General features: G+C 58.0%; 1 protein-coding gene across 1 annotated transcript in view; it reads left to right on the plus strand.

Annotated features, from left to right (window-relative positions):
• The first annotated feature begins 1524 nt into the window (after positions 1 to 1524).
• LOC138859817 (110 kDa antigen-like) overlaps positions 1525 to 12970 on the plus strand; it is a 15265-nt gene continuing 3819 nt past the window's right edge. Inside the window, exons 1-8 of the mRNA XM_070116109.1 lie at positions 1525 to 1682; positions 1841 to 1964; positions 2259 to 2483; positions 3268 to 3411; positions 3730 to 3873; positions 6072 to 6212; positions 8867 to 9007; positions 12658 to 12810. Of these exons, the coding sequence (XP_069972210.1) occupies positions 1525 to 1682; positions 1841 to 1964; positions 2259 to 2483; positions 3268 to 3411; positions 3730 to 3873; positions 6072 to 6212; positions 8867 to 9007; positions 12658 to 12810 (1230 nt within the window). The remainder of the gene's footprint in view (positions 1683 to 1840; positions 1965 to 2258; positions 2484 to 3267; positions 3412 to 3729; positions 3874 to 6071; positions 6213 to 8866; positions 9008 to 12657; positions 12811 to 12970) is intronic.

Consider the following 12970-nt stretch of genomic DNA (forward strand, 5'->3'; position numbering starts at 1 on the left):
TCATAATTAGCAGAATTATTGCTAAGATCATCATAAATATCATTGAAACTGGAAAAAGGGGAGTTTTCGACTCATATCTCCAAATGCGTTATTTCGCTAGATTTCGCCTGGTTTTCGACTTTTGGGATTTTTCTACTTTTAGCCTTTTTCTCATTATAGATGGGCTTTATAATGATAATTATCATTATTTCATAATCATCATCATTATTATCATTACTATTATTATCGCGCTAATTACCCTTAATATAATTATAATAATCATTATCTTAATTATTGTCATTTTCAACATTATAATTATTTTACTAATGATAATGACAATAATGATAATTCTGGAAATAATAACAACAATATTAAGGATTATAATAACAATAATAGCCGTGTTATAATCAATTTTATTATTATTTCTGTTATCATTGTCGTTATTATTATTAGGAATATCATTAGAATAATGTTGATTATTGCTATTATTGCAATTATTAGGCAAATCATTATAAGTATCATTGTATAATTATTATCATAATTATTGTCCTAATTACTCTCATGGTGCTGGTGGTGGAGGTGGTGGTGGTGATGGTGCTGGTGGTGGAGGTGGTGGTGGTGGTGGTGGTGGTGATGGTGATGGTGGTGGAGGTGGTGGTGGTGATGGTGGTGGAGGTGGTGGTGGTGATGGAGGTGGTGGTGGTGGTGATGGTGCTGGTGGTGGTGGTGATGGTTCTAGTGGTGGAGGTGGTGGTGGTGATGGTGCTGGTGGTGGAGGTGGTGGTGGTGATGGTGATGGTGGTGGAGGTGGTGGTGGTGATGGTGATGGTGGTGGAGGTGGTGATGGTGGTGGAGGTGGTGGTGATGGTGGTGGTGGTGGAGGTGGAGGTGGTGGTGGTGATGGTGGTGGAGGTGGTGGTGGTGATGGTACTGGTGGTGGTGGAGGTGGTGATGGTGGTGGAGGTGGTGGTGGTGATGGTGGTGGAGGTGGTGGTGGTGATGGTGCTGGTGGTGGAGGTGGTGGTGGTGATGGTGCTGGTGGTGGAGGTGGTGGTGGTGATGGTGCTGGTGGTGGAGGTGGTGATGGTGATGGTGTTGGTGGTGGAGGTGGTGGTGGTGATGGTGCTGGTGGTGGAGGTGGTGGTGGTGATGGTGGTGGAGGTGGTGATGGTGGTGGAGGTGGTGGTGGTGATGGTGCTGGTGGTGGAGGTGGTGGTGGTGATGGTGTTGGTGGTGGAGGTAGTGCTGGTGCTTGTGGTGGAGGTGGTGGTGGTGATGGTGCTGGTGGTGGAGGTGGTGGAGGTGGAGGTGGTGATGGTGCTGGTGCTGGTGGTGGAGGTGGTAGTGGTGATGGTGCTGGTGGTGGAGGTGGTGGTGGTGATGGTGCTGGTGGTGGAGGTGGTAGTGGTGATTGTGCTGGTGGTGGAGGTGGTGGTGGGGATGGTGTTGATGGTGGAGGTGGTGGTGGTGATGGTGATGGTGGTGGAGGTGGTGGTGGTGATGGTGGTGGAGGTGGTGGAGGTGCAGGTGGAGGTGGTTGTGGTGATGGTGCTGGCGGTGGAGGTGGTGATCGTGGTGGAACTGGTGGTAATAGTGCTGGTGGTGGAGGTTGTGGTGCTGTTGCTGGTGATGGAAGTGGTAGTGGTAGAGGTAGTGGTGGCGCTGGCGATGGTGGTGGTGGTGGTGGAGGTGGCGGTGGTGCCGTTGGTGGAGGTGGTGGTGATGGTTCTGGTGGAGGTGGTTGTGGTTGTGATGGTGGTGATGATGGTGGAGGTTGTGGTGCTATTGCTGGTGATGGAGGTGATGGTGATGGTGATGGTGGTGGTCGTGGTGCTGTTGGTGGCGCTGGCGCTGGCGGTAGTGCTGCTGTTGGTGGCGGAGGTGGTGGTTATGGTGGTGGAGCTGCCGCTGGTGCTGTTGTGGAGGTGGTGGTGATGGTGCTGGTGGTAGTGACGGTGATGATGGTGCTGTTGCTGGTGGTGGTGGTAATGGTGCTGGAGGTGCCGGTGGTGATGGTGGTGGAAGTGGTTGTGGTGGTGGTGGTGCAGGTGGTGGTGGCGGTGGTGATGATGCTGGTGATTGATGTAATGGTGATGGTAGTGGTGATTTTGATGGAGGTGGTGTTGGTGATGATGGTGGTAACAATGCTGGTGGTGGTGGTGGCAGTGTTGGTAATGGTGCTGGTGGTGAAGGTGGTGGTGGTTGTGGTGGTAATGGTGGTGGAGGTGGAGGTGCTGGTGTTGGTGGTGGCAGTGGTGGTAATGGTGCTGGTGGTGGAGGTGGTGGTGATGGTGTTGGTGGTGGTGGTGGTGCAGGTGGTGGTGATGGAGGTGGTGGTGATGGTGACAGGTGATCGCTGGAAACGTTCTCGTGGGGAACGGGCAGAGTGGGAAGTGCGAGGGACAGGGGAGGCAAACGACTCGGCATCCGCGAGAGGAAGCCCAGGTTCCTCTGCGTTCCAGTCTGCTGTCAGGAACATGATGAACGAAGATGGGTTAAGGGAGGTGAGTTGCTGCAAAACGGTTGAGGTCCGCCTGTCTCCTCCCATCTCTTCTTGTTCGTTGGGGATTGGGTATTAAAAGTCGTCTTTCCAGTATTTAGTTATGCATACATGACGATCTTAGCAATTTTTGCAAAATTCATGTAAATGTGCAAATGTAAATTAATGAACTAAAAAAAAAGAAAAGGAAAGGAATAGGTTGGTACACACACACACACACACAAAAATCTTATTTCCTTTATGATCAATGATTGTGGATGGGTTTTATGATTATTATCATCATCCAATATGCGAGGCACCTATCTATCTATCTGTCTATTTGGTCATTTATTTCTCTGTCTATCTCTCTTCGCCACTTAGGCAAGAGCCGTGATATCTTAGAAAAAAGGGACATTTTCAGAAATTGATTGCATGGATAGGCCTACATTTTTCCTATAGATACAGAATTAAGATTTTGAAATTTCTGTTTCCGCTTCATTATTATCGTTCGGGTTCGCCCTTGTCTATTGCTCATTCTATCGAAAACACTGATCAAAATTAATGGAGAATTAAATAGAGTTATCCTATGGTATCATAATAAAGGTATCAATTGGTTCAAATTAAGGACTGTTCTATCTCTCCTCTCTCTCTCTCTCTCCCTCTCTTTCTTTCTCTCTGTCTCTCTTTCTCTGTCTCTCTCTCTCTCGATCTCTGTTCATTTGCCCATAGATAGACCTGGTAATTTTACATGATAGGCCATTTTATCCTATAATAACAACAAAAACAATAAAATATTTATGACACTAAAGGTAATAACAATAATGACAGAAGAGGCAGAGAAGGAGACCCAGGAAGTCGCCCAGGAGCCCGAGAACGAGACCCAGAAAGTCGCCGGAGAGCCCGAAAAAGAGACCCAGGAAGTCACCGAAGAGCCCGAAAAGGAGACCAAGGAGGTCGCCCTCGAGCCCGAGAAGGAGAAACAGGAAGTCGCCCAGGAGCTCGAGATGGAGACCCAGGAAGTCGCCCAGGAGCCCGAGAAGGAGACCCAGGAAGTCTCCGAAGAGCCGGAGAAGGAGACCCAGGAAGTCGTCGAAGAGCCCGAGAAGTTGATCCAGGAAGTCTCCGAAGAGCCCAAGAAGGAGACCCAGGAAGTCGCCGAAGAGCTTGAGAAGGAGACCCAGGAAGTCACCGAAGAGCCCGAGAAGGAGACCCAGGAAGTCACCCTTGAGCCCGAGAAGGAGACCCAGGATGTCACCCTCGAGCCCGAGAAGGAGACCCAGGAAGTCACCCTCGAGACCGAGAAGGAGACCCAGGAAGTCGCCGAAGAGCCCGAGAAGGAGACCGCGGGAGTCACCGAAAAGCCCGAGAAGGAGACCCAGGAAGTCACCGAGGAGCTCGAGAAGGAGACCCAGGAAGTCGCCGAAGAGCCCGAGAAGGAGACCCAGGAAGTCGCCGAATAGTCTGAGAAGGAGACCCAGGAAGTCACCCTCGAGCCCGATAAAGAGACCCAGGAAGTCGCCGAAGAGCCCGAGAAGGAGACCCAGGAAGTCGCCCTCGAGCCCGAGAAGGAGACCCAGGAAGTCGCCGAAGAGCTCGAGAAGGAGACCTAGGAAGTCGCCCGGGAGCCCGAGAAGGAGACCCAGGAAGTCGCATAAGACCCCGAGAAGGAGACCCAGTAAGTCGCCCAGGAGCCCGAGAACGAGACCCAGGAAGTCGCCGGAGAGCCCGAAAAGGAGACCCAGGAGGTCGTCGAAGAGCCCGAAAAGGAGACCCAGGAGGTCGCCCTCGAGCCCGAGAAGGAGAAACAGGAAGTCGCCCAGGAGCTCGAGATGGAGACCCAGGAAGTCGCCCAGGAGCCCGAGAAGGAGACCCAGGAAGTCTCCGAAGAGCCGGAGAAGGAGACCCAGGAAGTCGTCGAAGAGCCCGAGAAGTTGATCCAGGAAGTCTCCGAAGAGCCCAAGAAGGAGACCCAGGAAGTCGCCGAAGAGCTTGAGAAGGAGACCCAGGAAGTCACCGAAGAGCCCGAGAAGGAGACCCAGGAAGTCACCCTCGAGACCGAGAAGGAGACCCAGGAAGTCGCCGAAGAGCCCGAGAAGGAGACCGCGGGAGTCACCGAAGAGCCCGAGAAGGAGACCCAGGAAGTCACCGAGGAGCTCGAGAAGGAGACCCAGGAAGTCGCCGAATAGTCTGAGAAGGAGACCCAGGAAGTCACCCTCGAGCCCGATAAAGAGACCCAGGAAGTCGCCGAAGAGCCCGAGAAGGAGACCCAGGAAGTCGCCCTCGAGCCCGAGAAGGAGACCCAGGAAGTCGCCGAAGAGCTCGAGAAGGAGACCTAGGAAGTCGCCCGGGAGCCCGAGAAGGAGACCCAGGAAGTCGCATAAGAGCCCGAGAAGGAGACCCAGGAAGTCGCCCTCGATACCGAGAAGGAGACCTAGGAAGTCGTCCGGGAGCCCGAGAAGGAGACCCAGGAAGTCGCCCGGGAGCCCGAGAAGGAGACCCAGGAAGTCGCCGAAGAGCCCGAGAAGGAGACCCAGGAAGTCGCCGAAGAACCCGAGAAGGAGACCTAGGAAGTCGCCGAAGAGCCCGAGAAGGAGACCCAGGAAGTCGCCCAGGAGCCCGAGAAGGAGACCCAGGAAGTCGCCGAAGAGCCTGAGAAGGATACCTAGGAAGTCGCCGTAGAGACCGAGAAGGAGACCCAGGAAGTCGCCGAAGAGCCCGAGAATGAGACCCAGGAAGTCACCCAGGAGCCCGAGAAGGAGATCCAAGAAATCGCCGAAGAGCCCGAGAAGGAGACCCAGGAAGTCGCCGAAGAGCTCGAGAAGGAGACTCGGGAAGTCTCCGAAGAGCTCGAGAAGGAGACCCGGGAATTCCCCAGGAGCCCGGGAAGGAGACCCGGGAAGTCGCCCAGGAGCCCGAGAATGAAACCCAGGAAGTCGCCCTCGAGCCCGAGGAGGAGACCCAGGAAGTCGCCGAAGAGCCCGAGATGGAGACCCAGGAAGTGGCCCAAGAGCCCGAGAAGGAATCCCAGGAAGTCGCCTAGGAGCCCGAGAAGGAGACCCAAGAAGTCGCCCAGGAGCCCGAGAAGGAGACCCAGGAAGTCGCCCAGGAGCCCGAGAAGGACACCAAGGAAGTCGCCCAGGAGCCCGAGAAGGAGACCAAGTAAGTCGCCCAGGAGCCCGAGAAGGAGACCCAAGAAGTCGCCGAAGAGCCCGAGAAGGAGACCAAAGAAGTCGCCCTTGAGCTCGAGAAGGAGACCCAGGAAGTCGCCCAGGAGCTCGAGAAGGAGTCCCAGGAAGTCGCCCAGGAGCCCGAGAAGGAGACCCAGGAAGTCGCCGAAGAGCCCGAGAAGGAGAACCAGGAAGTCACCCTTGAGCCCAATATGGAGACCCAGGAAGTCGCCTAAGAGCCCGAGAAGGAGACCCAGGAAGTCGCCGAAGAGCCCCAGAAAGAGACCCAGGAAGTCCCCGAAGAGCCCGAGAAGCAGACCCAGGAAGTCATCCTTGAGCCCGAGAAGGAGACCCGGGAAGTCGCCCAGGAGATCGAGAAGGAGATCCAGGAAGTTTTCCAGGAGCCCGAGAATGAGACCCAGGAAGTCGCCCGGGAGCCCGAGAAGGAGACCCAGGAAGTCGCCGAAGAGCCCGAAAAGGAGACCCAGGAAGTGGCCCAGGAGCCCGAGAAGGAATCCCAGGAAGCCGCCCATGAGCCCGAGGAGACCCAGGAAGTCGCCCACGAGCCCGAGAAGGAGACCCAGGATGTTGCCCACGAGCCCGAGAAGGAGACCAAGGAAGTCGCCGAGGAGCCCGAGAAGGAGACCCAAGAAGTCGCCGAAGAGCCCGAGAAGGAGACCAAAGAAGTCGCCCTTGAGCTCGAGAAGAAGACCCAGGAAGTCGCCCAGGAGCTCGAGAAGGAGTCCCAGGAAGTCGCCCAGGAGCCCGAGAAGGAGACCCAGGAAGTCGCCGAAGAGCCCGAGAAGGAGAACCAGGAAGTCACCCTTGAGCCCAATATGGAGACCCAGGAAGTCGCCTAAGAGCCCAAGAAGGAGACCCAGGAAATCGCTGAAGAGCCCCAGAAGGAGACCCAGGAAGTCCCCGAATAGCCCGAGAAGGAGACCCAGGAAGTCACCCTTGAGCCCGAGAAGGAGACCCAGGAAGTCACCCTTGAGCCCGAGAAGGAGACCCAGGAAATCACCCTTGAGCCCGAGAAGGAGACCCGGGAAGTCGCCCAGGAGATCGAGAAGGAGATCCAGGAAGTCGCCCAGGAGCTCGAGGAGACCCGGGAAGTCGTCCAGGAGCCCGAGAAGGAGACCCAGGAAGTCGCCCAGGAGCCCGAGAAGGAGATCCAGGAAGTCACCGAAGAGCCCGATAAGGAAACACAGGAAGTCACCCTTGAGCCCGAAGAGACCCAGGAAGTCACCCTTGAGCCCGAGAAGGACACCCAGGAAGTCGCCCTCGAGCCCGAGAAAGAGACCCAGGAAGTCGCCGAAGAGCCCGAGAAGGAGACCAAAGAAGTCACCCTTGAGCTCGAGAAGGAGACCCAGGAAGTCGCCCAGGAGCTCGAGAAGGAGTCCCAGGAAGTCGCCCAGGAGCCCGAGAAGGAGACCCTGGAAGTCGCCGAAGAGCCCGAGAAGGAGAACCAGGAAGTCACCCTTGAACCCAATATGGAGACCCAGGAAGTCGCCTAAGAGCCCGAGAAGGAGACCCAGGAAATCGCCGAAGAGCCCCAGAAGGAGACCCAGGAAGTCCCCGAAGAGCCCGAGAAGGAGACCCAGGAAGTCACCGAAGAGCCCGAGAAGGAGACCCAGGAAGTCACCCTCGAGACCGAGAAGGAGACCCAGGAAGTCGCCGAAGAGCCCGAGAAGGAGACCGCGGGAGTCACCGAAGAGCCCGAGAAGGAGACCCAGGAAGTCACCGAGGAGCTCGAGAAGGAGACCCAGGAAGTCGCCGAAGAGCCCGAGAAGGAGACCCAGGAAGTCGCCGAATAGTCTGAGAAGGAGACCCAGGAAGTCACCCTCGAGCCCGATAAAGAGACCCAGGAAGTCGCCGAAGAGCCCGAGAAGGAGACCCAGGAAGTCGCCCTCGAGCCCGAGAAGGAGACCCAGGAAGTCGCCGAAGAGCTCGAGAAGGAGACCTAGGAAATCGCCCGGGAGCCCGAGAAGGAGACCCAGGAAGTCGCATAAGAGCCCGAGAAGGAGACCCAGGAAGTCGCCCTCGATACCGAGAAGGAGACCTAGGAAGTCGTCCGGGAGCCCGAGAAGGAGACCCAGGAAGTCGCCCGGGAGCCCGAGAAGGAGACCCAGGAAGTCGCCGAAGAGCCCGAGAAGGAGACCCAGGAAGTCGCCGAAGAACCCGAGAAGGAGACCTAGGAAGTCGCCGAAGAGCCCAAGAAGGAGACCCAGGAAGTCGCCCAGGAGCCCGAGAAGGAGACCCAGGAAGTCGCCGAAGAGCCTGAGAAGGATACCTAGGAAGTCGCCGTAGAGCCCGAGAAGGAGACCCAGGAAGTCGCCGAAGAGCCCGAGAATGAGACCCAGGAAGTCACCCAGGAGCCCGAGAAGGAGATCCAAGAAATCGCCGAAGAGCCCGAGAAGGAGACCCAGGAAGTCGCCGAAGAGCTCGAGAAGGAGACTCGGGAAGTCTCCGAAGAGCTCGAGAAGGAGACCCGGGAATTCCCCAGGAGCCCGGGAAGGAGACCCGGGAAGTCGCCCAGGAGCCCGAGAATGAAACCCAGGAAGTCGCCCTCGAGCCCGAGGAGGAGACCCAGGAAGTCGCCGAAGAGCCCGAGATGGAGACCCAGGAAGTGGCCCAAGAGCCCGAGAAGGAATCCCAGGAAGTCGCCTAGGAGCCCGAGAAGGAGACCCAAGAAGTCGCCCAGGAGCCCGAGAAGGAGACCCAGGAAGTCGCCCAGGAGCCCGAGAAGGACACCAAGGAAGTCGCCCAGGAGCCCGAGAAGGAGACCAAGGAAGTCGCCCAGGAGCCCGAGAAGGAGACCCAAGAAGTCGCCGAAGAGCCCGAGAAGGAGACCAAAGAAGTCGCCCTTGAGCTCGAGAAGGAGACCCAGGAAGTCGCCCAGGAGCTCGAGAAGGAGTCCCAGGAAGTCGCCCAGGAGCCCGAGAAGGAGACCCAGGAAGTCGCCGAAGAGCCCGAGAAGGAGAACCAGGAAGTCACCCTTGAGCCCAATATGGAGACCCAGGAAGTCGCCTAAGAGCCCGAGAAGGAGACCCAGGAAGTCGCCGAAGAGCCCCAGAAAGAGACCCAGGAAGTCCCCGAAGAACCCGAGAAGCAGACCCAGGAAGTCATCCTTGAGCCCGAGAAGGAGACCCGGGAAGTCGCCCAGGAGATCGAGAAGGAGATCCAGGAAGTCGCCCAGGAGCCCGAGAATGAGACCCAGGAAGTCGCCCGGGAGCCCGAGAAGGAGACCCAGGAAGTCGCCGAAGAGCCCGAAAAGGAGACCCAGGAAGTGGCCCAGGAGCCCGAGAAGGAATCCCAGGAAGCCGCCCATGAGCCCGAGGAGACCCAGGAAGTCGCCCACGAGCCCGAGAAGGAGACCCAGGAAGTTGCCCACGAGCCCGAGAAGGAGACCAAGGAAGTCGCCGAGGAGCCCGAGAAGGAGACCCAAGAAGTCGCCGAAGAGCCCGAGAAGGAGACCAAAGAAGTCGCCCTTGAGATCGAGAAGAAGACCCAGGAAGTCGCCCAGGAGCTCGAGGAGTCCCAGGAAGTCGCCCAGGAGCCCGAGAAGGAGACCCAGGAAGTCGCCGAAGAGCCCGAGAAGGAGAACCAGGAAGTCACCCTTGAGCCCAATATGGAGACCCAGGAAGTCGCCTAAGAGCCCAAGGAGACCCAGGAAATCGCTGAAGAGCCCCAGAAGGAGACCCAGGAAGTCCCCGAATAGCCCGAGAAGGAGACCCAGGAAGTCACCCTTGAGCCCGAGAAGGAGACCCAGGAAGTCACCCTTGAGCCCGAGAAGGAGACCCAGGAAATCACCCTTGAGCCCGAGAAGGAGACCCGGGAAGTCGCCCAGGAGATCGAGAAGGAGATCCAGGAAGTCGCCCAGGAGCTCGAGGAGACCCGGGAAGTCGTCCAGGAGCCCGAGAAGGAGACCCAGGAAGTCGCCCAGGAGCCCGAGAAGGAGATCCAGGAAGTCACCGAAGAGCCCGATAAGGAAACACAGGAAGTCACCCTTGAGCCCGAAGAGACCCAGGAAGTCACCCTTGAGCCCGAGAAGGACACCCAGGAAGTCGCCCTCGAGCCCGAGAAAGAGACCCAGGAAGTCGCCGAAGAGCCCGAGAAGGAGACCAAAGAAGTCACCCTTGAGCTCGAGAAGGAGACCCAGGAAGTCGCCCAGGAGCTCGAGAAGGAGTCCCAGGAAGTCGCCCAGGAGCCCGAGAAGGAGACCCAGGAAGTCGCCGAAGAGCCCGAGAAGGAGAACCAGGAAGTCACCCTTGAACCCAATATGGAGACCCAGGAAGTCGCCTTAGAGCCCGAGAAGGAGACCCAGGAAATCGCCGAAGAGCCCCAGAAGGAGACCCAGGAAGTCCCCGAAGAGCCCGAGAAGGAGACCCAGGAAGTCATCCTTGAGCCCGAGAAGGAGACCCGGGAAGTCGCCCAGGAGATCGAGAAGGAGATCCAGGAAGTCGCCCAGGAGCCCGAGAATGAGACCCAGGAAGTCGCCCGGGAGCCCGAGAAGGAGACCCAGGAAGTCGCCGAAGAGCCCGAAAAGGAGACCCAGGAAGTGGCCCAGGAGCCCGAGAAGGAATCCCAGGAAGTCGCCGAAGAGCCCGAGAAGGAGACCCAAGAAGTCGCCCAGGAGCCCGAGAAGGAGACCCAGGAAGTCGCCCACGAGCCCGAGAAGGAGACCAAGGAAGTCGCCGAGGAGCCCGAGAAGGAGACCCAGGAAGTCGCCGAAGAGCCCGAGAAGGAGACCAAAGAAGTCGCCCTTGAGCTCGAGAAGAAGACCCAGGAAGTCGCCCAGGAGCTCGAGAAGGAGTCCCAGGAAGTCGCCCAGGAGCCCGAGAAGGAGACCCAGGAAGTCGCCGAAGAGCCCGAGAAGGAGAACCAGGAAGTCACCCTTGAGCCCAATATGGAGACCCAGGAAGTCGCCTAAGAGCCCAAGAAGGAGACCCAGGAAATCGCCGAGGAGCCCCAGAAGGAGACCCAAGAAGTCGCCGAAGAGCCCGAGAAGGAGACCAAAGAAGTCGCCCTTGAGCTCGAGAAGAAGACCCAGGAAGTCGCCCAGGAGCTCGAGAAGGAGTCCCAGGAAGTCGCCCAGGAGCCCGAGAAGGAGACCCAGGAAGTCGCCGAAGAGCCCGAGAAGGAGAACCAGGAAGTCACCCTTGAGCCCAATATGGAGATCCAGGAAGTCGCCTAAGAGCCCAAGAAGGAGACCCAGGAAATCGCCGAAGAGCCCCAGAAGGAGACCCAGGAAGTCCCCGAATAGCCCGAGAAGGAGACCCAGGAAGTCACCCTTGAGCCCGAGAAGGAGACCCAGGAAGTCACCCTTGAGCCCGAGAAGGAGACCCAGGAAATCACCCTTGAGCCCGAGAAGGAGACCCGGGAAGTCGCCCAGGATATCGAGAAGGAGATCCAGGAAGTCGCCCAGGAGCGCGAGGAGACCCGGGAAGTCGTCCATGAGCCCGAGAAGGAGACCCAGGAAGTCGCCCAGGAGCCCGAGAAGGAGATCCAGGAAGTCACCGAAGAGCCCGATAAGGAAACACAGGAAGTCACCCTTGAGCCCAAAGAGACCCAGGAAGTCGCCGAAGAGCCCGGGAAGGAGACCCGGGAAGTCACCCTTGAGCCCGAGAAGGACACCCAGGAAGTCGCCCTCGAGCCCGAGAAAGAGACCCAGGAAGTCGCCGAAGAGCCCGAGAAGGAGACCAAAGAAGTCGCCCTTGAGCTCGAGAAGGAGACCCAGGAAGTCGCCCAGGAGCTCGAGAAGGAGTCCCAGGAATTCGCCCAGGAGCCCGAGAAGGAGACCCAGGAAGTCGCCGAAGAGCCCGAGAAGGAGAACCAGGAAGTCACCCTTGAACCCAATATGGAGACCCAGGAAGTCGCCTAAGAGCCCGAGAAGGAGACCCAGGAAATCGCTGAAGAGCCCCAGAAGGAGACCCAGGAAGTCCCCGAAGAGCCCGAGAAGGAGACCCAGGAAGTCATCCTTGAGCCCGAGAAGGAGACCCGGGAAGTCGCCCAGGAGATCGAGAAGGAGATCCAGGAAGTTTTCCAGGAGCCCGAGAATGAGACCCAGGAAGTCGCCCGGGAGCCCGAGAAGGAGACCCAGGAAGTCGCCGAAGAGCCCGAAAAGGAGACCCAGGCAGTGGCCCACGAGCCCGAGAAGGAGACCCAGGAAGTCGCCCACGAGCCCGAGAAGGAGACCCAGGAAGTCGCCCACGAGCCCGAGAAGGAGACCCAGGAAGTCGCCCACGAGCCCGAGAAGGAGACCCAGGAAGTCGCCCACGAGCCCGAGAAGGAGACCAAGGAAGTCGCCCACGAGCCCGAGAAGGAGACCCAGGAAGTCGCCGAAGAGCCCGAGAAGGAGACCAAAGAAGTCGCCCTTGAGCTCGAGAAGAAGACCCAGGAAGTCGCCCAGGAGCTCGAGAAGGAGTCCCAGGAAGTCGCCCAGGAGCCCGAGAAGGAGACCCAGGAAGTCGCCGAAGAGCCCGAGAAGGAGAACCAGGAAGTCACCCTTGAGCCCAATATGGAGACCCAGGAAGTCGCCTAAGAGCCCAAGAAGGAGACCCAGGAAATCGCCGAGGAGCCCCAGAAGGAGACCCAAGAAGTCGCCGAAGAGCCCGAGAAGGAGACCAAAGAAGTCGCCCTTGAGCTCGAGAAGAAGACCCAGGAAGTCGCCCAGGAGCTCGAGAAGGAGTCCCAGGAAGTCGCCCAGGAGCCCGAGAAGGAGACCCAGGAAGTCGCCGAAGAGCCCGAGAAGGAGAACCAGGAAGTCACCCTTGAGCCCAATATGGAGACCCAGGAAGTCGCCTAAGAGCCCAAGAAGGAGACCCAGGAAGTCCCCGAATAGCCCGAGAAGGAGACCCAGGAAGTCACCCTTGAGCCCGAGAAGGAGACCCAGGAAGTCACCCTTGAGCCCGAGAGGAGACCCAGGAAATCACCCTTGAGCCCGAGAAGGAGACCCGGGAAGTCGCCCAGGAGATCGAGAAGGAGATCCAGGAAGTCGCCCAGGAGCTCGAGGAGACCCGGGAAGTCGTCCAGGAGCCCGAGAAGGAGACCCGGGAAGTCGCCCAGGAGCCCGAGAAGGAGATCCAGGAAGTCACCGAAGAGCCCGGTAAGGAAACACAGGAAGTCACCCTTGAGCCCGAAGAGACCCAGGAAGTCGCCGAAGAGCCCGGGAAGGACACCCAGGAAGTCACCCTTGAGCCCGAGAAGGACACCCAGGAAGTCGCCCTCGAGCCCGAGAAAGAGACCCAGGAAGTCGCCGAAGAGCCCGAGAAGGAGACCAAAGAAGTCGCCCTTGAGCTCGAGAAGGAGACCCAGGAAGTCGCCCAGGAGCTCGAGAAGGAGTCCC

This window comes from Penaeus vannamei, chromosome 3, assembly GCF_042767895.1.
Source record: "Penaeus vannamei isolate JL-2024 chromosome 3, ASM4276789v1, whole genome shotgun sequence".
Taxonomy (NCBI): Eukaryota; Metazoa; Arthropoda; class Malacostraca; order Decapoda; family Penaeidae; genus Penaeus; species Penaeus vannamei.